This window comes from Mustela lutreola, chromosome 8 (assembly GCF_030435805.1).
Source record: "Mustela lutreola isolate mMusLut2 chromosome 8, mMusLut2.pri, whole genome shotgun sequence".
Classification (NCBI taxonomy): Eukaryota; Metazoa; Chordata; class Mammalia; order Carnivora; family Mustelidae; genus Mustela; species Mustela lutreola.
This window is the reverse complement of record NC_081297.1, coordinates 14,920,436-14,947,002: the sequence shown is the minus strand read 5'-3', so window position 1 is coordinate 14,947,002 and position 26,567 is coordinate 14,920,436. Positions and strand designations below refer to the sequence as shown.

At 36.8% G+C, this 26,567-nt stretch overlaps 1 protein-coding gene across 2 annotated transcripts in view; it reads left to right on the top strand.

Annotated features, from left to right (window-relative positions):
- LOC131838135 (ATP-dependent zinc metalloprotease YME1L1) overlaps positions 1 to 26,567 on the top strand; it is a 53,570-nt gene that overhangs the window by 11,012 nt on the left and 15,991 nt on the right. Inside the window, exons 2-12 of one of the 2 annotated variants that reach the window (XM_059183859.1) lie at positions 906 to 1,037; positions 4,372 to 4,534; positions 6,731 to 6,829; positions 11,943 to 12,052; positions 13,804 to 13,954; positions 14,365 to 14,448; positions 17,544 to 17,626; positions 21,027 to 21,117; positions 24,090 to 24,242; positions 24,798 to 24,930; positions 26,281 to 26,343. In XM_059183859.1, coding sequence (XP_059039842.1) covers positions 906 to 1,037; positions 4,372 to 4,534; positions 6,731 to 6,829; positions 11,943 to 12,052; positions 13,804 to 13,954; positions 14,365 to 14,448; positions 17,544 to 17,626; positions 21,027 to 21,117; positions 24,090 to 24,242; positions 24,798 to 24,930; positions 26,281 to 26,343 — 1,262 coding nt within the window. The remainder of the gene's footprint in view (positions 1 to 905; positions 1,038 to 4,371; positions 4,535 to 6,730; positions 6,830 to 11,942; positions 12,053 to 13,803; positions 13,955 to 14,364; positions 14,449 to 17,543; positions 17,627 to 21,026; positions 21,118 to 24,089; positions 24,243 to 24,797; positions 24,931 to 26,280; positions 26,344 to 26,567) is intronic. The other variant, XM_059183860.1, reaches the window with a different exon arrangement.

Here is a 26,567-nt window from a genome sequence, read left to right as displayed (position 1 = left end):
GGGTAGATTTGGAAAGGTGATAACCATAGAGGGCTTTCTGTGTCATAATGCTTAGGACTTTTGCTTTTATTGTGAGTGAGAAGAGAAGCTGTTGGAGGGTTTTAAGCCAAGGAGTGATGAGATCTGACTTTGTTTTTAATAGAGCAGGTTCAGAGAGAGTAATTAGGAGGGCTGTTGCAAAAGTCTTTGTATAGATGATGGTGACTTAGAATAGGGTAAGAACAGGATGGTGCAGTGAGGAAGTTGAGAAAAATAAAATTCTGGATATATGCTTACTTTTTTTTTTAAAGTCTGAAATATTTCATTTTGTGGTGGTATCGTTTATTTAGCCCACTGTCTTAATGGTGGGCATTTCTACCTTCTGCTGCTTTTTAAATGTTTTAATGAAAATTGTCATCTATGCATATACAAGCACTTTTCAGATTTTTTCCCTTAGAATAAACTACTAGGAAATAGATTAATGGGGAATAAAATACATATTTTTAATACTTTGGATTCATATAGCCAGAATACTGTCCTGGAAGAATTTACCTGGTTTTTTCTTACTAGCAATAAATCTGAGTATTTATATTTTTTAATATATAGTTCTGATGCACAGTGCATTTTTTTTTAAGATTTTATTTATTTATTTGACAGACAGATCACAAGTAGGCAGAGAGACAGGCAGAGAGAGATGGAGAAGCAGGCTCCCTGCTGAGCAGAGAGCCCGATGCGGGACTCGATCCCAGGACCCTGGGATCATGACCTGAGCCGAAGGCAGAGGCTTTAACCCACTGAACCACCCAGGCGCCCTGTACAGTGCATTTTAACTTTTTACAAATCCCAGATCCTGATGATAAAAAGATTTTTTTCTGTTTTAATTTTAAAAAGCACACTACTTAATTTCAACTTTGATCTTCTTTTAGGTTACAGTTCCTCTGAGTCACCTCATCAATGCCTTCCATTCACCAAAAAGCACATCTGTTTCTGTCAGTGCGTCGGCTTTGCAAAACCCCCATCGAGATGTAGTTCCTGAGCATGAGGCTGTTGGCAGTGAGGTAATAGTTTTTACCCTGATTATGTGAGAAACAGTGTTTTTGATTTAGTATGTTGTAAAAATGTCTGAAATGTCTCTGTCAAATAAATAAAAATCTCAAAGAAAAAAAAAAGTTAAGCACCTTGAGAAGAATGTATTTAAAAAAAAAACAAAACCCTCTGAAGAGAATTTCAGGGACCTCAAAATTAAGATGTCCAAACTTGGCTATTCTCACATTACATTGTATTTGAACTTGCAGTGGGTTTGGCCCTATCAGTCTGGTTCCAACCAGGATAGAGAAACCACATAGTTATAATGCTAAAAATTAGTGTAATTTTTTTAGTTTAACATTTTTAAAACCCTGTTTTTTTAAGGGATTGGAATAGCTAGGAACTGGCTAGTAATAAGTAAACTCTAAAACACAGAGTACTAGCAGATTTAAGGAGTAGCTAATACTCTTAGGACTGAGATGGCGCAATGGCAGGAAGAGTTCTTCACCCACGGCTGAGGTCCTGACCTTCTTGGAAGAGGGCATGGCTTTGGCTCATCGACTGGCTAAGTTGGTGTGTCACGCTAGCTGCACTTGATGGAAATCAGTCATGCAGGGTAGCAGGGAAAGCTGTTCATGGGAATGTCTCTTACTGGAAAAGCTACTACTTGTTTACTATAGAAGCCACAGTTTACTGTAGAAGCCAAGTTTTGGAGAAGCCGTACAAGTGGCAGGCAGATGCTAGAAACATCATGAGTGCTGCACGTAGGACCCTGCTGAACGAGCACACCGGAACCAGATACAAAAACACTTTTCTCTTACAGTGTCTCCTGTGCTCTTTACTGACAAAGTTTACATTGTCCCAGCTGGCAAGGGAAAAATATTTAAAGAGCCCAGATCATTGTTCATGGAGCCAACAAAAAGGATGAAGAGGAGCTATGAGATAATAAATTGATAGAGTGTCCACCCAGAAGCCTTCTTCCTCTCAGTCCTCTTGTTGATTTTTCCAAATGTCTGTTGTCCATGATTTGTTATTTCTGTCTTTCGCTTGGGCTTGGTTCAGGCTCATACCATTTTTTCTCTTGTTCCGTCAGCCTTTTTTCATCCAGTTTATTATCTTTGTCTTCTATTTTCTAGCTATAAAACAAAACTAATAAATTAGCTATGGAATTAAATTCAGACAGGCTCTTTACAATTTGACCTTAGCCTATCTAGTTCATTCTGTCATCACTGATCTTTGGACTACTTCTGAAACATTCCAGGTGCTTTGATGACATTTTGTTTGTCCCTTACCCCCAGGTTTCCCTTATTTTGGAAATAAGGTGTTACCTTAGTGAAGCTGTATCTGACTTTGGAAATTAGTTGCTCTCTGTTCTCTCTCTCATTTTTTAAGATTTTATTTATTTATTTGACAGACAGAGATCACAAGTAGGCAGAGAGGCAGGCAGAGAGGGGCGGGGAAGGAGACTCCCTGCTGAGCAGGGAGCCTGACGCGGGACTCGATCCCAGGACCCCGAGATCATGACCCGAGCCGAAGGCAAAGGCCCAACCCACTGAGCCAGCCAGGCGCTCTTTACCACTTTTTGTTTTAAATATCTCTATAATAGCAGTTATTATGTTGTATGATAATTGCTGTGCTTTTATGTACCTTATTCTTACATTTCAAGGACCTGACAGCTAGTAAGTAAGGGAAGTAATTTTTAGTTAAGAATCTGCATTTCCCTTTTGAAGTCTTTGCATTATAAATAGATGTTTTAGCTTCCCATTTTAAAAGATAGCTTTTGAGGAGCGAGCACCTGGGTGGCCCCGTTGGTTAAGTGTCCAACTCTTGATCTCAGCTTAAGTTCTGATTTTAGGGTCATGAGTTCAAGCCCTGCACAGGGCTCCATGTCAGACTCCATGCTGGGCATGGAGCCTATTAAAAAAAATAATAATAAAGGATAACTTTTGAAAAGTAGCTTTTGACTATTATAGTGCTGTTTTCATTGTAATGATACACTTTATATTGTGTAGTTTTTAATAAAGAGCACTTTTAAATATTTTATTTCATCATGCCTTTAACTATGCTTGCCTTGGTGTTTGGATGTCAGATGAGCAACACGTCATCTTTTCCATTGATCCATACCACCTTGTTGTGAAGTTGGCAGGGCATGTTTCATAGGCATTTTACTAATGAGGCAATTGATTCTGAGAATATGAATGACTTGTCCTAAAGCTAGTAGCTGAGAAACCCCTGGACATCAGTCCAGAACTATATAATCCATGGATCTAACTTCATTCATTTATTTTTGCATGTGTGAAATTTTTATGAATCTTAACTTCACATCAGTCATCAGAAGCTGATACTTTACTTGTTCTGTTCATTTTTGCTTCCTGTGCTAGAACTTCTGGCTGTCTGGGGCTAATTTTTATTTGTCTTTCATGACAGCTCCTTTGGACAAGAAAATAACTCAATTCTATCCTATTTGTAGTTAGTTTAGAACTATTTTAATGCGAGTTATTTTCTTCCCTGGTTTTCACACATTTCTTTGAAAAATTTTTATTTGACAGAGAGGTCACAAGTAGGCAGAGAGGCAGGCAGAGAGGCGGGAAGGGAAGCAGGCTCCCTGCCGAGCAGAGAGCCATCCCAGGACCCCTGGGATCATGACTTGATCCGAAGGCAGAGGCTTTATAACCCACTGAGCCACCCAGGTGCCCCCACACATTTTTTACTTTGTTCAGTTTTCCTCTTTATTAGATAAGTTAGGTATGTGTAATTATAGAACCTCTCAGTTCAAAGTAGGATCTCAGGAATGAGACCACAGAGGAGTGAGATGTCCTTTGGTAACAGCATATCCCCCCTTTTTAAAAAATCAAATGTGCTTTTGTTTATGGGCATTAGAGACTGAAGGAAGCTTTAAAAGTCCATAACTTAGAGGCACTATTGGGAATATATTTTTAACCTTTGTCAAACCTCATATGACTAACCTCCATAGAACCAGAACTATAAAAATATTTGCACCAGGGATGCCTGGGTGGCTTAGTTGGTTAAGTGTCTGCCTTCACCTTGGGTCATGATCCCAGGGTCTTGGGATCCAGTCCCAAATCAGGCTCCTTGCTCAGCGGGGAGCCTGCTTCTCCCTCTGCCTGCTGCTCCCCCTGCTTTTGCTCTGTCTTCTCTGGCAAATAAATAACGTCATTTTAAAAATAAATATTCACTCCAATTTGTTTTTTCTTTTTTTTCGAATTTAGTTTTTAAATACTAGAAAAAAAGGACTTAATACCTTTGTTAGATTTTTTGAATCTATAATTTTTCAACTAGTAAGAACTGTTTTAAGTTAAATATCTTGTTATTAATTGCTAACTTGGTTGACTCACTCTTTTATAGCCTGTACTTAATTTAAGAGACCTTGGATTATCCGAATTAAAACTTGGACAGATTGATCAACTAGTAGACAGTCTACTTCCTGGATTTTGTAAAGGCAAGCGTGTTTCTTCCCATTGGCATACATCTCATGTCTCTGCACAGTCCTTCTTTGAAAATAAATATGGTAAGTTGGCTTATTTTTTGTTCCATTTTAAGTAAGCCGTTGTAGTTACTAAAAATTTAACAGATAGCATTTATTTATGCTTACTGTGTGTTAGCTTCTTTCCTGAGTTCTGTTCATTCCTTTCCTTTTTCCTTTTCTCTTTCTTTCCTTCTTTCCTTTCTTTTCCTTTTCTTAATTATCTTTCGTATTGGAGTAATTTTGGATTTACAGGAAAGTTGCAGAGATAGTACTGAGTTCCTGTATGCCCTTCACCTGGCTTCCTCTGATGTTAACTGCCTGCTTAAACATGGTGCATTTGTCAACACTGAGAAAATAATATTGGGACAGTACGTTTCACTGAACTATAGACTATATTTAGACCAAATGAAATTTCATCTTCCTAAATTACTGGTTTTTCCACACGAGGCTTCTTTCTTTGTCCCAAGATCTACTATAGCACATTACATACATTGTGTAATAGTGGAATATTGTTTTAATTTTAGGTGACAACTTTTATTGGATTCCAAGAATCATGTTAGTTTCTGAGAATACATTGAAGTAATAATCATAGTCCTTTTTTAATTTTTATTTTTTTAATTTTTATTTATTTATTTATTTATTTGACAGACAGAGATCACAAGTAGGCAGAGAGGCAGGCAGAGAGAGAGAGAGGAGGAAGCAGGCTCCCCACTGAGCAGAGAGCCCGATGCGGGGCTCGATCCCAGGACCCTGAGATCATGGCCTGAGCCGAAGGCAGAGGCTTTAACCCACTGAGCCACCCAGGTGCCCCAGTCCTTTTTTTAAAAAGAATGTATATTTTCTTATTTAAGTCTTGTAACAATCTGGTGTTAAAATAAGTTGGTAGTTTGTAGAAGGGGTTTCACTTCATGAGTTTCTTTTTGGATGATGCTTAAACAATAAATGTTAGAACTTATCAAAATACTTTTTTTTTTAAATGATGGAAGAGCAGATTTAAATAATCAGTATAAGCTATAATAATAGCCCAGGAACAGGCAAATTTAATTCATTTTGTGATAACGTTTTGATTGAAGTCATACTTTGTATAAATTTAATTCATTTACTAATTATTCTATTGCTTTTTTTTCATATATGGATTGTAGTATAAGTAAAGAATTCAGGAATGAGAAAAATGAAGTTTTTGAGCTTGGGGGCTTGGACTGAAAATCTGCTTCTATTTTAATGTTATACTGCCTCCTTCCTGAGAGAAGTCCTCAGGCTGAGTGGTTAAGGGTGAGGAGTAGACTAGTATCAAACTCATTCCTGCCACTGAGTGGCTGTGCCATTTACTTTAGTCCCCAGACTGCTGTTTTCTCATGTGAAGCATGAGGAAAAACTCCTTATCTTACTTTGCAGGATCAAATGAAATAGTCTAAATAGTTTATTTAGCCCATACTGTGCTATTTGGCTCATAGTAAGTGTTCAGTAGAGTAAAAGTTTTGTTACTCTCATAGCTGTGTAGTTCAGTAGTATTACTGTTGGTCTTCTGGTCGGCATATTTACATTTCCTTTTAAGGTTCCTTGCCAGCTGTTTTCTTGGCTTAGGCAGGCAGAGGTATTAGGATGGGCTGTGTTGATTCCTAGGAAAATCCCCGCATTCTGTCTAGGGTATTGGGATAGAGGAGAACCAGTTTCTGTTGGTCCTATTTACTTCCTCCCGAGGATCACGAATGTAAAGTAGGATGGGCCCCATTAGTCTACTTGGGGAATTCGAAGGACCACCAAAGATGATGGCTTCCAGTTATGGGAGGAACTGTCTTTGAACCCAGTGATCAGAAGCTTTGAGAGAGAAAGATGACTGCTTCTGGTTTACAGTGTTAAATCACATTATTTATTAGCATTTTTAAATGGTCCCTAGGAAGTAGCAGTTTTTTATCTCTTTGTGCTCTCTACTAAAAGTAACTTTAGGTAAACATGTGTCTTTTACCTTGTCGTTTGAATTTAATTTCTTTGGCAGCTGTGGTCATATATCAGATCAAAAAGATAATCTGTTGGACAACTGGTAGATCATAGTAATGCGATGAAGAACTGTAATTAGATTAGCAATATTTTTAAAAACTCCTAAAAGCAAAGCCATATGAACAAATAAAAGGCTAAGCTCATACTTTTGCTTTCTAATATTTGATATAATTATTATATTTTGTGACCTTTTTTTTAGCTGGGTAAATGGAAAATTTATTTTTCTCAATTTTCTTCCAGGTTACTTAGATATGTTTGGTACTTTACGTTCCTCTTGCTTATACAGACAACATTCAAGAACTCTTAAAAGTATTTGTTCAGATCTTCAGTGCTGGCCAGGTATGAAACAACAACTGCATGTATTTTGGGAAAAAAAAATAGATTTCTTTAACAGATTCTTATTTATCTTTCTTAATCATATTAATGTTTATAAACAGTCATTTATAGCTCATAGTTCACAGTAGAACTGATAGATTATTTGGAGTCAATTAGTTTGGGTATGTCCGATTTTTGGTTGGGAAAATACGTAGTAGCTGAATTTTGAATGTGAGTGATAAGTGCCACAGTAAATCAAACTTTAGGGAATTTATCTACACCTTCAACGTAATTAAGCGTGTTTGTTTACTTCCCTGTATTCTTAAAATTTCATTTTTAAAATTGTTCCAATCAATTGCAATGACAGAAAAAAAATTTAAAGTGTAGGAAAAGTCAGGGCAACAGCAGAGGGGTTTCATCAGTGGACCAGAAATTTGAGAACTTTCTATTAGGTAAGAAATAGATGACATCACATTGATAGAAAAATCAAATATGCATGCATTTACATTTATTTAATACCAGACACTAGTGAAAGCTGTTAGGTAACAGTGATAATTGTAGATGAAAAAGACATATGTTACCTACCTTCATGGAACTTAGTAACACAAAAGAGGTGTGTGCTATTATTTCCAGTAGAAGTTAGGGAAAAAACCCATTTCCAAGTCAGTAATAGTGGATGATTTGTGAACAGTTGAACTGAAAGATTGCCAAAAGCGGGCCAGTCCCAGAATAGATTGGGCTTGTAACATTTATGCCACAATTGGCAAAAGACTTGTTGTTAATAAAGGGTGTGTGTGTGTAGAGAAGTCTGTCTCTGAAGATTGTGTGTGAGCATTGAGGCCAAGGAGAGAAATAATGGATTTGAATTACGCACTAAATGTACCCTACTCACTCATTATAAGTCCATATTTTGTAGTATAAATGTATTGACCACCTAGCTAGTTTTGAGGAAACCTATCTACAGTCAGTATTGATTACTGTATTTTCTTTGCAATTATAACTGGAACAGCAAGATCTTCACATGTTCAAGAAAACTTGTAGCATGAAAGAGAGGTGCCACGTAGGGCACAGAGACCAGTAATGCCCTAAAGAAATGGTCAATGCAGAAGACAGAAGAATTCTTAAAGAAGGATGATATATTTTTAAATATTCATGGAAGATTTAGAAAAACTGAGCATTCATTAGGGAATAAGGCTCTTCATTTTTAGAAAGTTATAACCCAGGGTCAGCTTCTCTGATCATATAATATTGAAATCAAATAACAGAAAGGATAACTTAAAAAATTCCCAATTCTATGGACATTTAAAGATACTTTTGTAAGTGTCTTGTGGCTGAAGGAAAGAGAAACAAATTACAGACAATTAGTAATGAACCATAGTGAAAATCAGCATCAAAGTCTTTGAGTTGAGGGCCAGCTGATGGCTGAGGGCATTGTGTAATTTATTAGGATGTAAGAAAGAAAATAAATCGATTAAACATTCATTTTGAGAATACTCTAAATAAATTTAGAGAAATTAAGATGTATAAAACAAATGAATACAAGAGAGTTTTACTTAGTTAAATGAAGAACAGATTTAATTTAAGAAAACAAGAGAACAGTCTAATTAAAAACACTGAGAAAATGTTAGAAGTGTTAGAAGTAAAAAAAAAAGTGATAACAGCCACATATAGGGAAGATTTAAAACTTTGAATAGTGTGTATAAATAAAAATGTGTTGAAACAGCAATCCAAGTTATAAATGAACAACACTGACTCAGGAGATAAGACAGTAACTATGAAATTTGAAATATAATAGTGTCCCAGAGGCACTTCGGCTCAGATGGTTTTTATGGTTTATGTTCTGTTTTCCAGGACCAAAATCAAGAAAAAGGTAGAATAGGTTTTCCTGTTTATTCCACGAGATTAGTGATACTAAAATGTTATCGTAGAAAAGGATATAATAGATTGCAGTTTCACCTAATAATGTAAATACAGAAATTGTAAATAAAATCTGAAAAAGGAAGTATAGAAATGGGCTTGAAAATATGATAAGGAATATGAGTGATTTAATATTAGGAAGTATGTTAATTTATGTTAATAGATTAGAAAAGAATAATACTATTTCAATGTATGAAAAAGGCATGTGATAGATTTTAATGGTCACACCTCCTACAAAGTTGTCAAGAACTATAATAGAAAGTTTTAAAATTTATTAAGGAACTCTATTAGGATCTTAGGAATACAGGAAATAAGATAGTAGTAGCCTGTTTTTGTTGAGGAATTTGGAAGTTTTAAACAATATAATTAAAAAGGAGTTTAGAAGTTTCGGGACAAAATTATGATTGTTCTTTGTTTACCAGGTAATATGTTTCCAGAAAACTTAAAAAAATCAACTGAAAGGCTACTCTAGTATCACATAAGATAAATGCATAAAAATCAATATCTTTCTTATATTCTAGCAATAGCTTTTATTTATAGTTTCTTCCAAACCCATTTAATCTTTGTCCTCACAAGAAATATTCAACATAATGTACATACATATATGCATGTGTATACACACATATATGTGTACATACTTGTATATACATATATGTATACATATGTGTACACACATACATGTATATACATTATGTTGAATATTTGTATTAATATTCGAGTATTATATTGAATGTAATATATATACATATGTTTTTGTGTGTGTGTATATATATGCGCACCTGTGAAACTTCACAGAACAAAATAAAAGAGCTAGGTAAACTAAAATGAGAGAATACCATAATCCTCTTTGAAAGGACTCAGTACTATGATAGTTTTAATTTATGCCCAGATTTATTAATTCACTGCAACCTTGTTCAAAACCCTAAACACTTGCTATGAAAACCAAGAAGTTGATTTTAAACTTGACAGTAAAATGGGGCACCTGGTTGGCTTAGTAAAACATCGTCTCTTGATCTGGGGTTGTGAGTTCAAGCCCCAAGTTGGGTGCAGAGATTACTTAAAAAAATAAAATAAAAAAATAAACTTGGACATAAGAGAATCTTAATTTAATTTAATTTAATTTAATCTTAGTTTAATCTTAAATAAGTCCCAAATAGGTAAAGGTCTGAACAAAGTTAAAAGTCAGTAGACTCCTTTTTTTTTTTTTTTTTTTAAGATTTTATTTATTTTATTTGACAGATAGAGATCACAAGTAGGCAGAGAGGCAGACAGAGAGAGAGGGGAGGAAGCAGGCTCCCCGCTGAGCAAAGAGCCCGATGCGGGGCTCGATCCCAGGAGCCTGGGATCATGAACCGAGCCGAAAGCAGAGGCTTTAACACACTGAGCCACCCAGGCGCCCCCATTTTTTTTTTTAATTGTTTTATTTGGAGAGGGAGAGAGAGAGAGAGGAGGGGCAGAGGGAAAGGGAGAGGTAGAATCTCAAGCAGACCCCAAGCTCAGTGTGGAGCCTGATGCAGGGCTCGATACCATAACCCCGAGACCAGGACCTGCGCCAAAACTAAGAATTGGACAACTTAACTGACTGAGCCACCCGGGGGGGCTTCTCTTAAAATCACAGTTTGGGGGTGAGGCGCTCTAATCAATACAGTGCAGAAAACACTAAAGATTAAAAGATAGGACTATTTTAACCTTTAAGTTGCTGTATCAAAAGACAAAGACATTAAATATTTCAAATATATGTGACTTAAAGTTAGTTTACATAACATGCATCCTTTTTATACATGAAAATGGGAAAGGTTATGAGTGTTGAATTAACTAAAGAAAATATTGAATAAAAGTGGAAGTTTTTCAGAAATTACCCCCATTTCTAATCTGAAATGCAAATTAAAACAAGACAGTGCTTTTTGTCTATCAGATTTGTACAAATTAAAAAATTTATAGGGATGCCTGGGTGGCTCAGTTGGTTAAGCTCAGGTTGTGAACCCAAGGTCCTGGGATCGAGCTCCGCATTGCACTCCTTTGCTCAGTGGGGAGCCAGCTTCCCCTTCTGCCTGTCACTCCCCCTGCTTGTGCTCTTTGACAAATAAAATCTTAAAAAAAATTTTTTTAATTAAAAATTTTTATTAATCTGGGACGCCTGGGTGGCTCAGTTGGTTGGACGACTGCCTTCGGCTCAGGTCATGATCCTGGAGTCCCAGGATCGAGTCCCGCATCGGACTCCCAGCTCTGTGGGGAGTCTGCTTCTCTCTCTGACCTTCTCCTCATTCATGCTCTCTCTCACTGTCTCTCTCTCAAGTAAATAAATAAAATCTTTAAAAAAAAAAATTTTTTTTTTATTAATCTGATTGGAAAGGAGGTGGAGAAAAGGATACTCCTTTTCATTGGTGGTGTATAAATCAGTAACAGCCTTTTAGAGGGCAGTTTCTTAGTGAGGTTCAGACCTCACATTTCACTTTTAAGAATTCAGTCTACATGTGCTGAAAGGTGATATGTATAAGAATTTTAACTGAAGCATTCTTAGCAATAAGAAAACAGGAAACAACTAATGTCCATGGTAGGAAAGTGGTTGAATATTCAAATCTGATAAATTGGGAAAATATTAACAGCCATTAAGTTGAATGTAGTCTGATCTGTTCTAAAAAATGTCCATGATATATTGATTGTTCAGTGCAAGAAGATAACTGCAAAAAATTATGTATTATTTTTGTAGAAAGAGCATGTATTTAAATACATAGAAGTTTAGTCATGAAGTTATTTTCCAAAGCTTTCATTCTTTTATTTTTCATTTTTTTGAATTAGGCTCTATGCCCAGTGTGGAGCCCAATGCAAGCTTGAACTCAAAACCTTGAGATCAAGACTTGAGCTGAAATCAAGAGTCGGATGCTTAACCGACTGAGCCACCCAGGCGCCCCAGTCATGAAATTAACAGTGGGCACTTCTGGGAAGTGAGATTGGGGTTTGAGGAATTAGACACTGACTTTTATTTGATATTCATCAGTGGGTGTTTTTTTCTTTTCACATTTTAAAATTACCAAGAGGCTATAAATTATTTTGTAGATTCAATCCATTTTAATGACTTTAGTGAAGTGTCAGACGAAGAACTATGTTAAAAAGTGAGATAATAAACTTAGGATGATGGGCTTGGTGTCAGTTTTGAATCCAAGGTATTTTTCTTATAAGCATTTGCAACGGGGAGTAAATCTGATACTGTTCCATTCAGTTTTCATACAGTCTCGGGGTTTTAAAACTTTGAAATCAAGAACTCGACGTTTACAGTCCACCTCTGAACGATTGGCAGAGTCACAGCATATAGCACCATCATTTGTGAAGGTAATTAGACATTTTGTTGTTTGAAAAAGCAGTCTTTTAAAAATTATTAAAATGAGAACATTCAATATCTGATTTCTTTTACTGGTCAGTTGATTTTCTGAAGGATTAATAACCTCTGTAATCATTACACCTCCAACTCTCGTGAGTGTCCTAGTCATGTCTCTCCTTTGGGCTGTTAGACATCTCCTTTTGTTTTTTGTCCCTACACACGTACCTGTGTGTTCTCTGTGTTAATGAGTAGCATCTGCCCAAGCTAGAAACCTGGTAATCAGCTTGGATTTGTTCATCTTTTCTCTCTTGTCACATCCATTAATCACTAAGGTCCTATCCATCTAGCCTCTTAAATATTTCTTAGATCTGTCTCTTTTCATCCCCAGTTCTACTGCAGAGATAGACTGTAATAGTTTCTTGCCTTAAAGGACTCTAATAATCGTTCATTTAGCCTCTTGCCTTTATTTTTTTTGAAGAATTTATTTGAGAGAGTGTGCGTGGGAACGCATGCTGGTGGGAGGGGTAGGGAGAGGAAGAGAGAGAATCTCAGGCAGACTGCTGAGTGTGGAGCCTGACTGAGCATGGAGCACAGCGGTGAGGCTTGATCTCATGACCTTGCTGTCATGACCTGAGTGGAGGTCGAGTTGGCTGGTTAACTGACTAAGCCTCCTTAGCCTCCTGGTTACCTTTAGTCCAGCCTCCAGATTGCCACCAACCCAGCATCTGTCTAAAATGTTTTTATTAATAATTGTCTTGTCAGTTTCCTGCTGTAGTATCCATTTGGCCTCTGCCAACCATTTTTCTGTTCTCATCTTTAAATATGGCACCCCCTCTGAACCTCTACTCCGCTTGTTTCTTGGCATGTAAAGTCCTGTCATACAAGATCGCTTGCCATTCCCGACTTCTAAGGCCTGTTATTTCATGCTCTGTCAGATTGTTTACGCTTTGTGTTCTCTTCTCTGTGGTTTAGAAATCCTATTCTCTGGGATGCCTCTCTTGACTTCTGAGGTAGTATTTATTTTACCACCAGACCTAGAACCTCTTTTTTTTTTTAAGATCTTCTTTCTTTGAGAGAGAGAATGCATGCGACCAGAGGAGGAGCGAGGTGGGGGAGGGAAAGAGAGGGGAAAGAATCTTCAGCAGACTCCTTGCTGAGCTCAGAGCCTGATGTTGGGCTTGACCCCATGACTCTGAGATGATGACCTGACCTAAAAGCAAAAGTCGAATGCTTAACCGACTGCGCCACCCAGGTGCTCCCAGACCTAGAACTTCTAACATAATATCAAAATGATTTCAAAAAATTAATTACTTGTTTATCTCTCCCAAGTAGACTGAGGACATTCTTTCTGATCATTGGTTATTTATCTTTACATTTTCACAACTTACACAAGTCCAAGTTTGTAAAAGGTACTCAGTAAACATTTAATAAATTAATGAGGTTTTTCCTCTAGTAGAGATAAAGGAGTGTGAACATGAAACCATTGGAACCTTGAGTCCACAGGCAACCTACTGTTTTCAGTATAGTGTTCTTACAGAAAGTTTCTTTCATAATCGACTGATGGAAGTGTGAATTCCAGGGTTAGTTTCCTTGCCATTGATTAAGTAATTTATTTTTGAGTCTTAGTGTAATTCTTCTGATAGTCAACAAAAACTAGAAATTCTAGAATTTTTGAAAGGATTTTTTTGTAAGTGATCATTATATTATTGGGCAGTGTTATCTATATAGTAAGTCAGTACTGATGCCTTGTTTGTGGATTTAGGGGTTCCTGTTGCGGGACAGGGGATCAGATGTTGAGAGTTTGGACAAACTCATGAAAACCAAAAATATACCTGAAGCTCACCAAGATGCATTTAAAACTGGTTTTGCAGAGGGTTTTCTGAAAGCTCAAGCCCTAACGCAAAAAACCAATGGTAAGTTGATTGGACACCATCCATATTTGGGAATAATACCTAAAAGGAAGTCATAGTCCTACCTTTAAGTGGTTACACATACTTTTTCTAACACATATGCACCTTTTCATTGGTTATATTCCATTATATTTGTAACTTAAGCTGTGTCAAAATGGAAATACCTGTTGACACTCTCCCTTTTCTCAAATGAGAACCAGAGTCAGGGACAGAAGCAAGAGTGCCTTCATGAGGTTTTTGATAACAGGGTGCTGAAAGGAAATCATGGCAACTATACAAAAGAATGTCAGGTTCCAAAATTGCATTTGATGGAATATGATTACCGTCAATAACCTAATTTTTGCTTTTCATCAAGGTGTCATTTGTCATTGTTGTTATTTGATTTAAGTTTTTTTTTTCTTTTCCTCCTCCAGATTCTCTGAGACGAACTCGTCTGATTCTCTTCGTTCTGCTGCTGTTTGGCATTTATGGACTCTTAAAAAATCCATTTTTATCTGGTAAAGGCTCTTTTTATTTATCTGACTTTTATTTTTAATCTTTTAAATACGCAACTTTTTTTTTTCATAGTCTGCCTTAGGCAGGAGAGAAGAAGCATTTTCTGTTTTGTTTTTGTGTTTTAAAGATTTTATTTATTTATTTGACAGAGAGAGAGAGAGAGATCACAAGTAGGCAGAGAGGCAGGCAGAGAGAGAGGGGAAAGCAGGCTCCCTGCGGAGCAGAGAGCCTGATGTGGGGCTCCATCCCAGGACACTGAGACCATGACTTGAGCTGAAGGCAAAGGCTTAATCCACTGAGCCACCCAGGCACCCCAGCATTTATTGTTCTGGTGTGTAGGCCTTTCTTTCCTAAGTCAGCACTTCACAGATTGGGTCAATTTGAGGTGGTTTTTTGCATTGAAGTAGAAAAGTTTTAATCTGTTAGGGTTACATGCCAACTGCATTATCACGGCTCATTATATTTACATTGCTTTGTGGGTTACAAGAAAAGTTCCTTCAGACACTATACGAATTTCAAGTTTCATTTTGAGAAAATAATATTTTGTTAATGTTCTAAGGATTATGTTAGAGCAAAAATGTTAGCTTAGCTTCTGTTAATGGTTGGTTTTCCAGACTCCTAGAAAATTACACCTGTCTCATTATAAAATTTAAAAAACATGTGGAATAATTTTATAATAGCAATACAAAGTGAAGTAGTCCCCTATTTTAAAGACACACTAGTAAATTTATGAAAAATTTATATATAATACATAAATATATAAAAATTTGGGGTTCCCGGGTGGCTCAGTTGGTTAAGCATCTGCCTTCAGTTCAGGTCATGATCTCAGGGTCCTGTGATTGAAGCATCTGCACCGTCCCCCGCTTGTGTGCTTTCTCTCTCCCCCTCTCAAATAAATAAAATCTTAAAAAAAAAAAAATACATATATACACACATACACACACACACACACATAAATTTAGTATACAATTAAGAATTGCCTCAAGCAGTTCTCATAGTTCTCAGTTTACCAGTCTAAAATGAAGTAATAATGCCCATCCTAAGTAGTTCCTGTTGCTTTCTCAGCTATTCAGTTTTTACCTCGTGTTTTCTATGTTCTTTATGATTGGTTACCTTGAGAGAAAAAACTGATAACAATTAAAGAATAACAGTTTGTCTGAATTAGGACTTCATCTCAGAACTTGCGTGTTACCCCAGATATTTTAAGTTTTTTGTGGCATCAAGCCTTAGATGAGATTTTAACATCCAGGAATAATCTTTTTTTTTTTTTTTTTCTTAAGATTTTATTTATTTGACAGAGAGTGAGTGCAATCATGGGGAGCAGCAGACACAGGGAGAAGCACGCTCCCCATTGAGCAGGGAGCTGGATGTGGGGCTTAGTTTCAGGACCCTGAGGTCATGACCTGAGCCAAAGGCAGATGCTTAACCGACTGAGCCATCCAGGCACTCCCATAATACTTTTTTTATAGCTAGAGTCACCTTCTTTTGTCTCCTTATTTTCAAAACACAACCAGTGTAGGGACACCATATGATTGATATTGGAGGGGTGGGGTTAGCTCTGGCTATTATTTTATGTTTCTTAATTTCTTATATTAAACAAAAATATATATCAAAATGTGAAGTGCCTTGCAATTTTTATAAGGTTCAGGTGGTTTGTCTATAAATTAATTTGCATAATTTATTAAGTCCCTCTATGTAGATCCTTAAATAAACAATGTAGTGGGCTAAAACTTAGTGTCCAGTGTAGAGTTACTATATTACATTTGCTCTGCCAACTTTTGTATTCTTGGTATGTTAAGTGTTTTCAACAAAACTCTAGTTTTGCTTACTGATCTTTTTTTTTTTTTTGCATCTAAATTTCTGTCTTAAAGATAATATTTTTGTCTTTTTCTGAGGAAATTAGAAATTGCTCTGTTTACTCACTTACATCTGTTCAGTAGGGAAGTTTAACCAAAAGGAAGAGGTTTTAAGAAAGTTTTGTAATAGTTCCCTGTAGTTGATCTGAAGAATTTTACTGTCTTTGCAAGCTTTCGCTGTCATTCTTAATGATGTCATTACTGATATATATCATCTGAGGGCAAGTAATAACAGTCGCTAGAGGAGGAGGCCGCATGAAAAGTGAAATAATCTTTTTTTTAAGGTTTACCCTTTTTTAAAAAAAATGCTAGTGCCAGTTTTTATGCTAGATTTAAGGCAGTGTATCTCATGGTGTGCATCCCTGACTAGTTGTATCAGGATAATGGAGGGTGATTGTTAAAAATATAAACTGTCCTGGGCCTTTTTCTAAATCTACAAACCAGAAGTTCTGGGCCATGGCCTGGGAGCTTGCATTAATACATTTCTGAAGTGATTTTTATGCAGAGTTGAGTTTGAGAATGATTGGTTTAAATTTCTCTTATTAGGGGCGCCTGGGTGGCTCAGTGGGTTAAAGTCTCTGCCTTCAGCTCAGGTCATGATCCCAGGGTCCTGGGATGGAGTCCCACATCAGGCTCTCTGGTCAGCAGCGAACCTGCTTCCTCCTCTCTCTCTGCCTGCCTCTCTGCCTTACTTGTGATCTCTCTCTCTGTGTCAGATAAATAAGTAAATAAATAAATTTCTCTTGGTAGATATTATAGAAGGGGGAAATAATTTTTCATTTTAACCAACTGAGCCACCCAGGTGCCCCTATAATTTTTCATATTAATTGGAAGGTGTAAAGATGTCATTTTAGGGCCGTCTGGGTGGCTCAGTCACCAAGTGTCTGCGGCTTTGGTCATGATCCCAGAGTCCTGGGATTGAGCCAGTATCAGATGCTGTGCTCGGCGGGAAGCCTGTTTCTCTTCTTCCATTCCCCCTGCTTGTGTTCTTTCTTTCGCTGTGTCTCTCTCTGTCAAATAAATAAATCTTTAAAAAAAAAAAAAAAATGTCATTTTAATGTAAGTCATTTATTCCTTGAACATGATCTAGAAATCTGGAAGATGTAGTTTTTTACTTCATTATGAATTAACGTATGTAAACTTAGATATAATTTTCTGTACTTTCCTACGTCTGAATAATATGGTGGTTGAAATTTTATGAAACCATCAAATATATAAACAATTATTTTTTTTCTCCTTAGTCCGCTTCCGGACAACAACGGGGCTTGACTCTGCAGTAGATCCCGTCCAGATGAAAAATGTCACCTTTGAACATGTTAAAGGAGTAAGTTAAAAGTTTACCCTGGAGTCTTCAAGTATTATCTAATTATATAAGGCCAATATTTGATTTTAAAGGTATAAAATAGAAAATATATATATTGATCTCTACCTCCAGTACGAGACACTAAAACTCTTGTAATTCCCTAAATGACAAGAGTACTAAGTGCATCTTTGCTTCTGCAGTTTGGTCTTTGATGCTGATGTCTGACACAGGGCTTCTAAATCCCCAGGAATTTCCTGGGCGATGGCACTGTCATTTGTATGAGGCCACTCTGGTGGGCTCCTGGGTGGGGCTGGACCCTAGAAAAAAAATGAAGCCGTGATTAGAACCTTGGAAGTTTTAGCTTCACTGTGTATTCTCCAGCCCTCTTTTAGGTATTGGGACAGAAGAAATAAATCTCTGCTGTCATTTCTAACAGAAACTAAACCATGATATTTCATATAAGGAAATAATATGTATGTTCAAATGTGATGAAGTCTTATGGGAAAAATATGGAGCGGCGTGAGGAAGATTGGGAGTTTTGAGGGAAAGATCACAGTTTTAAATGGGGATATTCAGTATCTCATTGACTGAGAAGGTGACATTTGAGTGAAGATTTGAAGGTGATGGAGTAAACCATGCATGTAATTATTTTTTTTTAAAGATTTTATTTATTTATTTGACAGAGAAAGATCACAAGCAGACAGAGAGGCAGCCAGAGACAGAGGGGGGATGCAGACTCCCCGCTGAGCAGAGAGCCCGACATAGGGCTCGATCCCAGGACCCCGGGATCATGACCCGAGCTGAAGGCAGAGGTTTTAACCCACTGAGCCACTTAGGCGCCCCAAGATTTTATTTATTTATTTATTTGAGAGAGAGTGTGCGAGAGAGTACAAGCAGAGGGAGAGGGAGCAGCAGGCTCCCTGCTGAGCAGAGAGCCTGATGTAGGGCTTGATCCCAGGATCCTGAGGTCATGACCTGAGCTGAAGGTAGCCGCTTTACTGACTGAGCCACCCAGACGCCCCCCAGATCTCTTATAAACATAAATTTTGAAGCTTAGCATTTACACAGAACTGTACAAATCACAAATCTGTACCTTAGTAAGTTTTTACACAGTGAACTCAGTATATTATTGGCACCCAGCTCAAGAAATAAAATATTACCAGAAACTTCCTAGTGTTCCTTTCTTCCTACTGCAAGAGTATCGTTGTTCTGTCTCATAACACACATTAATTGGCCTGTGTTTGAACTTTACATAAACATAATACATGTAGTGTATATGGCTTCTTTCATTCAACATCATGTTTATGAGATCCATCCATGTTTTTACATGAAGCTTTACTTCATTCATCTCCATTGCATAGTATTCTGTGAATCACAGTAGTGTGTATTCTCCATTAGGTAGACATTGGGTTGTTTCTAGTTTTGGCCTAAAGGGTGGTCTTGTGAATATTTTTTATGTTTCTTGGTGAACATATGTATGTATTTCTCCTTAGGGGTGGACAGAGCTTTACTTAAAAATGTTAACTTTACATTTTATTAAGTTTTAATAATTTAATCAGTGTCTTTCGAAGACGATTCTAAGCTTAATTAAAAAACTCATTTACTCTTTGATTGTATACTTCCTAGAGAAAGTCCTAGAAAATGATCTAGGAATCTAAGAGAGTCATGAGTTTAATTCTGAATTTTCATAATGCCCTTCAGCCCAGAGATGTTTCATGTTTTAGTACACTTCTTGTCAGGTAGTTTCTTTTTAACCGTGACCGATGTACTTGAGTTCTTTTTTCCCCCACTGAGAACTATTTAAAGTTGTCTAATATAGTGTTGCAAATTGGCTGCAAACCTATTATTACACCAGTGTCATTTAAAAACATGAAAGTACACACATAAATGTGCTTTTAATTTAAATTGATAGCTAACATTTTTAATGATGTCTGGTTTTGTTTTGTTTTGTTTTCCTTGAAAAATTTAAGTTTGGAACACAAGGTCTATATTCCGTGGTAGAGCCAGTCAAGGTGGGTTCTCCTCTCTTAAGGGTCTTTGCTTTCCAGTTCAGCATACTGCCACCACTATTATTTAATATCTGGTCTTCTGCACTCATCTTTGATACCATTTGGCTCTAGATATTTGTATTTGTTACTTCTTATTGTATGCTAACTAATTTCTGATAGGCAGCTTTTTTTTCCTTTTAAGATTTTATTTATTTGAGAGAAAGTGAGCAAAAGACAACTAAGCTGGAGAGGAGCAGACCTCCCCACCGAGCAGGAGCCGGATGTGGGAGTCAGTCCTGGGATCCTGAAATCATGACCTGGGCCAAAGGCAGACGCTTAACTGACTGAGCCACCTGGACGGCCCTGACAGGCAGCTTCCTTAATCTTAAATCAGAGTTTTTAAAGTTGAGCTAATACTCTGCATGCCATCTTTGTTGACCAATTTGGGCTTTATTCTTGCGAGAGATCTTAATTCTACATGATTTCTGTATTGGGGGTATTAAATCTTTTTTTTTTTTTTTTTAAGATCTTATTTATTAGAAAGAGATACACAGCGAGAGAGTAAACACAAGCAGGGGGGGTGCAAGAGGGAGAAGCAGGCTTCCTGCTCAGCCCCATGCGGGGCTTGATCCCGAGATGCTGGGATCATGACCTGAGCTGAGGGCAGACGCTTAATGAATAAGCCACCCAGGTACCCCGGGATTAAATCGTTTAAACTTTTTTTTTTTTTTTTTTTTTTTTTGCTACAACCATTTGCAAAACAATATCCGTACACTATAGCTTAATTTTAGCTTAATTACAGTCTCCATCCTTTGACATTTTAAGGAACTAAGTCATTTTACGATCTAGTCGTAATTCTTTATAATGAAAATAATCTAATAGTTAATCACAGAGTAATGTTATAACTTAAACACACAGACTCCCTTTTCATTGATATATATTAAGCCCACATAATTTGCCCTGAAGCTTATAAACCAAGTCAAAAGTTCTGGATTTGAAACTTATGAGTCTTTCTGTTTATGTCAAATGCTGCTGACCCATGTAACTGGAGTTGTGAATATAAGTCCTTGTTAACTGGGGAAACACTGTTTCGCCAACAAAAATTTTTTTTTTAAAGATTTTATTTATTTGACAGACAGAGATCAAAGTAGGCAGAGAGGCAGGCAGAGAGAGAGAGAGACGGAGAAGCAGGCTCCCTGCCGAGCAGAGAGCCTAACTCGGGACTTGATCCCAGGACCCTGGCTGGGATCATGACCCGAGCCGAAGGCAGAGGCTTTAACCCACTGAGCCACCCAGGCGCCCCTGAAAACCCTTTTGTGTATGCATTTGTAAGGGAATCTTCTAGTTAATTTCCAGTTCGATTTAGTATTTTCAAAGAGGAGGACTTGATAATCTAATCATTATTTATAATTTGATAAATTGTGTCATTTTAGGTGGAGGAAGCTAAACAGGAATTACAGGAGGTTGTTGAATTCTTGAAAAATCCACAAAAATTTACTGTGCTTGGAGGTAAACTTCCAAAAGGTAAGGTCCCTTCCCTTTATCCATGACTTGACATTAGCAATGGAATATAGTATATATTTTTTTTAATTTAATTTTTACCAACTTAAAAGCTTAAAGTTTAGTTCTTCATGGCTATTTTACAAATAAGTCTTCATTCTGAACATAGCATTGTATAACCTGTTTTTGAGAGGAGAGGGATTTTGAATTTTATTACAATTTCAGATTTTAAATTGTGAAAATAGTGCAGAGAACTCTCTGTACTCTTAACCAAACTCAGTAGTTTTTTAGGACTTTGTCTCATTTGCTCACTTTCTTAAATAAATGTATTTTTAAACTGTTTAAGAGTAAATCGTAGATATCATGCTCCTTTAATCCCAAATACCTTGTTATGTATCTCCTAAAGTATAAGTATTCTACTACATAACTCCAGTATAGTTATTAAAATCAGAAAATTTCACACGGTTCCAGAACTAATTATGAAATTTAGTTATATTCAAATTTCTGCATTTCTCTTATTAATACCTTTTGTAGTGAGGTCCTCCCGTCCCCCACCCCAAATCCAGGTTTAAGACTCAATCCAGGTTTACACATTTAGATTTTTCTTTAATCTTTTTGAAAAAACTATTTTAGAGAGGGAGAGAGAGGGAGAGCAGGCAGTGGGGAGGGGCAGAGGAAGAGAGAGAATGAGAATCTTCAATCAGACGGATGATGACCTGAATCAGCATCAAGAGTTGCTGCCTAACTGCCTGGGCCACCCAGGCACCCCTTGATTTTTCTTCAATCTGAAAAAGTTGTTTAGCCTATTCATTTATTTACTTATTTATTTATTTGAGAGAGAGAGAGTGAGCACACGTGCAAGTGCAGGAGCCGGTCAGGGGGAGGGCAGAGGGAGAGACTCTGAAGCAAACTGTGCACTGAGTGTAGAGCCCCACGCTGGGATCAGTCTCACGACCCTATCATGAGGTGAGCCGAAGTCTCATGTTTAACTGATTCAGCCACCCAGGCTCCCCTCCTCACTCTCTTATGGGAGTGGGTGTGGATCTTTCATGACCTTAAAACATATTAATTTGTGGAATAGTCCTGTTTGTCTTTGACGTTTTCTCTCTTAATGACTGTTGTGATTTATGTATTTATGTAGAAATACATATTTAGTCTTAGTCCCATTGCTTGTAGTGTTATACTGATGACAGCAATAGATATCTCTTCCATTAATGAGACGACTTTTAGAGCACACCTAAGGTTAGCAGCTGGTTGCCAGGAGAATCGACCATGTGATAAGAGGGCCGGAACTTTCCACAAATAAGTATGTGTTCTTCAGTCTTTTGGAATGAAGTCCTTAACTTACTATATTTGATGCTATCTCCAGGTGGGTAGCATCAGAATTGATTGGAATGTTAGGGTGCCTGACTGGTGTTGGAGAATTATTTGTTGGTGTGAGGGAAAACCATATGCTGGAATTGGGTACAAGATTGTAATGACTTTGTGGTGTTTGGACTATGTGATCATGCTATACTGTAATCACTTACATTAAACTTTTACGGTTTCCAGTGTTTTGCAGTTTCCAGTGTTTTGTCGTTAAAATTAGCAGTGTGAGGGCTGGGCAAAATGTATGAAGAGGAAACAGAAACATGCTTTTAGTTGTCAAATGAGTAAGTCAGAGGAGTAAAAGGCATAGGAAATACCGTCAGTGATACTGTAATAGTGTTATATGATGTCAGAGGGTAGCTACACTTGTGAGCACAGCATAATTAAACTTGTCAAATCACTATGTTGTACACCTGAAACTAATGTAACTGTGTGTCAACTATACTCAGACATTTTTAATTAAAATAATAAAATCAGCACTGTGGTAATCATCTTATTATCTCAAGGCTTTGCCTACATCCTTAATTATCTCTTTAGAATAAATTCTAGGTTAACTCATTTATTTAGTCATTATTCTGGATTCTAATTGTAGAAATGGATTTGGTAAGTTAAAGGTGGCACTCATATTTAAGGTTTGTTTCTAAACCGCCCACTATCTCTACCGACAATGTTCAGCAATGTATAAAAGTGTTGGTATAAATCTCTGCTAAATTAGGATTCATTTATTAAAATCAGTGCCATAACATCAGAAGGTTAAAAGTTTAAAGTCGTAGAATAGTTAAACACTTTTATTTCTAATCACAAGGGATATTTTATAAAATTGTGGGAAAATTCTCAGTTACAATAATATATTCTACCATTTAAACCAGTTAAGAATGACAACATGGCAATACAAGGGTAGTCTTAAGGGTATTTTTCAACAACTTTCCTTTAAAAAGGGTTTTTTATGTTAAAATATAGCAATAATACAGGGGTTTTTTTTGCCTTTTTAAATGAAAAATGAAAAGTCGTGGAGACCAGAGAAATCGGTTATTCCAGCTTATGAAAAACGTACTGCTGTTAAGAAAATTTTTGAACATAGGAAAAGTTACAAAGGTGTAGAAATGAACTACTTTACCTCTGCATACTTTGTTATGTGTCACCTAAGACTAAGGACATTATCCTAAAGAGAATAATTTATCCTACCAAATAAAATTAAATACTATTTCCTTAATATCTTGTACTCTGGAATTTTTTCAAATTTTCATCAGATGTCCAAATCAAATTTTCATCAGAGTTTCTTAAATATGTTTTTTATGGAAGAACGTGAAGTCAAGGGGTCATGTGTCACATTTGGTTGCTTAATCTTTTAATCTGTGTTTATGTGAATTTTATCTTACTTGTTTAATGACAAGTTTATTATGTTACATTCTCTCAAGTTATGAATGGTAGAGGGAAATTAGTTTTGAAGAAGTTCCTGAAGTGAATCATAACCAGAGACATGTTTTGCTTTGTTTCAAAATAATAGTCATGTGCTTTCAACCTCAAAACTATGTATACATTAATTAATAACTATTTGTTTCATAGGCTCACATCAGGTTTTATTTTTATTTTTTAAGTTGAATCAGTGAATTTGTTTTCTCTTTTAGGAATACTTTTAGTTGGACCACCAGGGACAGGAAAGACACTTCTTGCTCGAGCTGTGGCTGGAGAGGCTGATGTTCCTTTTTATTATGCTTCTGGATCAGAATTTGATGAAATGTTTGTGGGTGTGGGAGCCAGCCGTATCAGAAATCTATTTAGTATGTTTTAAAGTATCTTTCATACAATACAAAATTTTGTTAATTTTAGGGGAAAAGGGATTCTTACCCTTTATTTCCTATTCAATTATGAGTGATAGCTGACCTCACCATTGTGGGGTTTTGGTTTTAGGTAATTTAATGTGTCATCTAAAACAGAATTGTACCTACCCCCAATAGAGGAGCTAGAAGTGTTAGGTGAGGTTGGGGCCTGTTGAAAAGCTGGGTTTTCTGTTGTTGTCCTTTTTATCTTATTCATTAATTCAGTAGTATGTAATTAAGGAATAGTTAGCCTCACATCTGATTGTGGCTTATACAGTTAAAAGAATGAATACTCAGTTGTTTTTATTATATATCATTTTGTATGGTAAATTTTTTTCCCTGAGGCTACCGTTCTTAAATCAGTTTTAAAAGAAAGAAAGAGATCTCATTTTATGTACTTTCTCCTTAATGTCTTTTGTTGCCTTTGACAGTCTTACAGGTTTTTAATACTTACATGATTTTGTTCAAAAAACATTGATTTCATTAAACTTACTTGTATCTTTTCTCTTTTCCTAGGGGAAGCAAAAGCAAATGCTCCCTGTGTTATATTTATTGATGAATTAGATTCTGTTGGTGGGAAGCGAATTGAGTCTCCAATGCATCCATATTCAAGGCAGACTATAAATCAGCTTCTTGCTGAAATGGATGGGTAATTGAATCTTCATCTGTCTTTGGGATATGGTAATATATTTGGGAACATTCGAGAAATAGCGGGGCATCTGGCTAAGTCAGTGGAGCATGCAGCTCTTCCTCTCAGAATTGTACATTTGAGCCCCAAGTGGGGTATAGAGATTACTTTAAAATAAAATCTTAAAAAAAAAAAGAAAGAGGAGGGCGCCTGGGTGGCTCAGTGGGTTAAGCCGCTGCCTTCGGCTCAGGTCATGATCTCAGAGTCCTGGGATCGAGTCCCGCATCGGGCTCTCTGCTCAGCAGGGAGCCTGCTTCTCTCTCTCTCTCTCTGCCTGCCTCTCCATCTACTTGTGATTTCTCTCTATCAAATAAATAAATAAAATCTTTAAAAAAAAAAAAAAAAAGAAAGAAAGAAAGAAAGAAAGAAAGAGGAAAAACTGTAGGCAACAGAGTAGTCCCTGTGCAGGAAGTCAAGACAAGCTGGATTCTCTGTATTATGTTTCCATTCCTAATGGGGTGACTGAGGTATCAACTCTTCTTAATTGGTGATCTCTATACCTTTTTTTAATTGATGGTAGCACGATAGGAAAGTGATGGTTCCTACTGAGAATACTAGTCTGGAGACATAAAGAGTGTTTGCTGGTTCCTACAGTTTATGACTCGATTTTAGTGTTGTGGTAGATTAAAAGTTTCCATCAGGGGCTCCTGGGTGGCTCAGTGGTTTAAAGTCTCTGCCTTGGGCTCAGGTCATGATCTCAGGGTCCTGGGATCGAGCCCTGCATTGGGCTCTCTGCTCAGCAGGGAGCCTGCTTCCCCCTCTCTCTCTGCCCGCCTCTGGCCTACTTGTGATCTCTCTGTCAAATAAATAAATAAAATCTTTAAAAAAAAAAAAAACCTCTAAAAAAATAAAATAAAAGTTTGTATCAGTTCTTAAAATATAAAGAGCAAGAGGTGGGGTTGCTTTGAGAGAAGGAAGGACTTCTTAAAACCACGTATGACCTTTTGGAACCAAACGGGAAGTCTAGGAGCAAATAATTTGAATTGGTTAGCTTGAGAATAATTTTTCACAAATTAGTCAGGTTCCCTAGCCTTTTCTGTCAGGTCATGTCTTCCTAAGTAGAACAAATACCGTGAAGGAATGTAATCATAGATGACTTTGTGATGTATTGTTAGCAGTTTTATTAAAGTGTACTAGCGTAGTTACATTGTTCTTAGTAAAAAATAGAGATGTCTTACCACTTTGAGTATAAAAAGGATCAGTCGCTTTTCTTTACTGTTACTAAATTTAATGATAGTTTTGTGTAGAGCATTTCTAAATGTGTGATGTTTTAATTTTGAGTGAAATGTTACTTTTCTTCTTTTTTACCAGCTTTAAACCCAATGAAGGAGTTATCATAATAGGAGCCACAAACTTCCCAGAGGCATTAGATAAGTATGTATTAAAAGACTTTTTTTGACACGTACCAGTGTGTACTGAAACGTAGATGAACTTTAAAAGAGGAGGCCCATCACCAAACATCACATATGATTCTACTTATGTGAAATGTCCAGAATAAGCAATTCGGTAGCCACAGAAAGTAGATTAGTGGCTGCCAGAAGGAGGGAAGAATGGAGAGTGACTGTTGGTGGCTGTGGGGTTTCTTTTTGGAGTGGGAG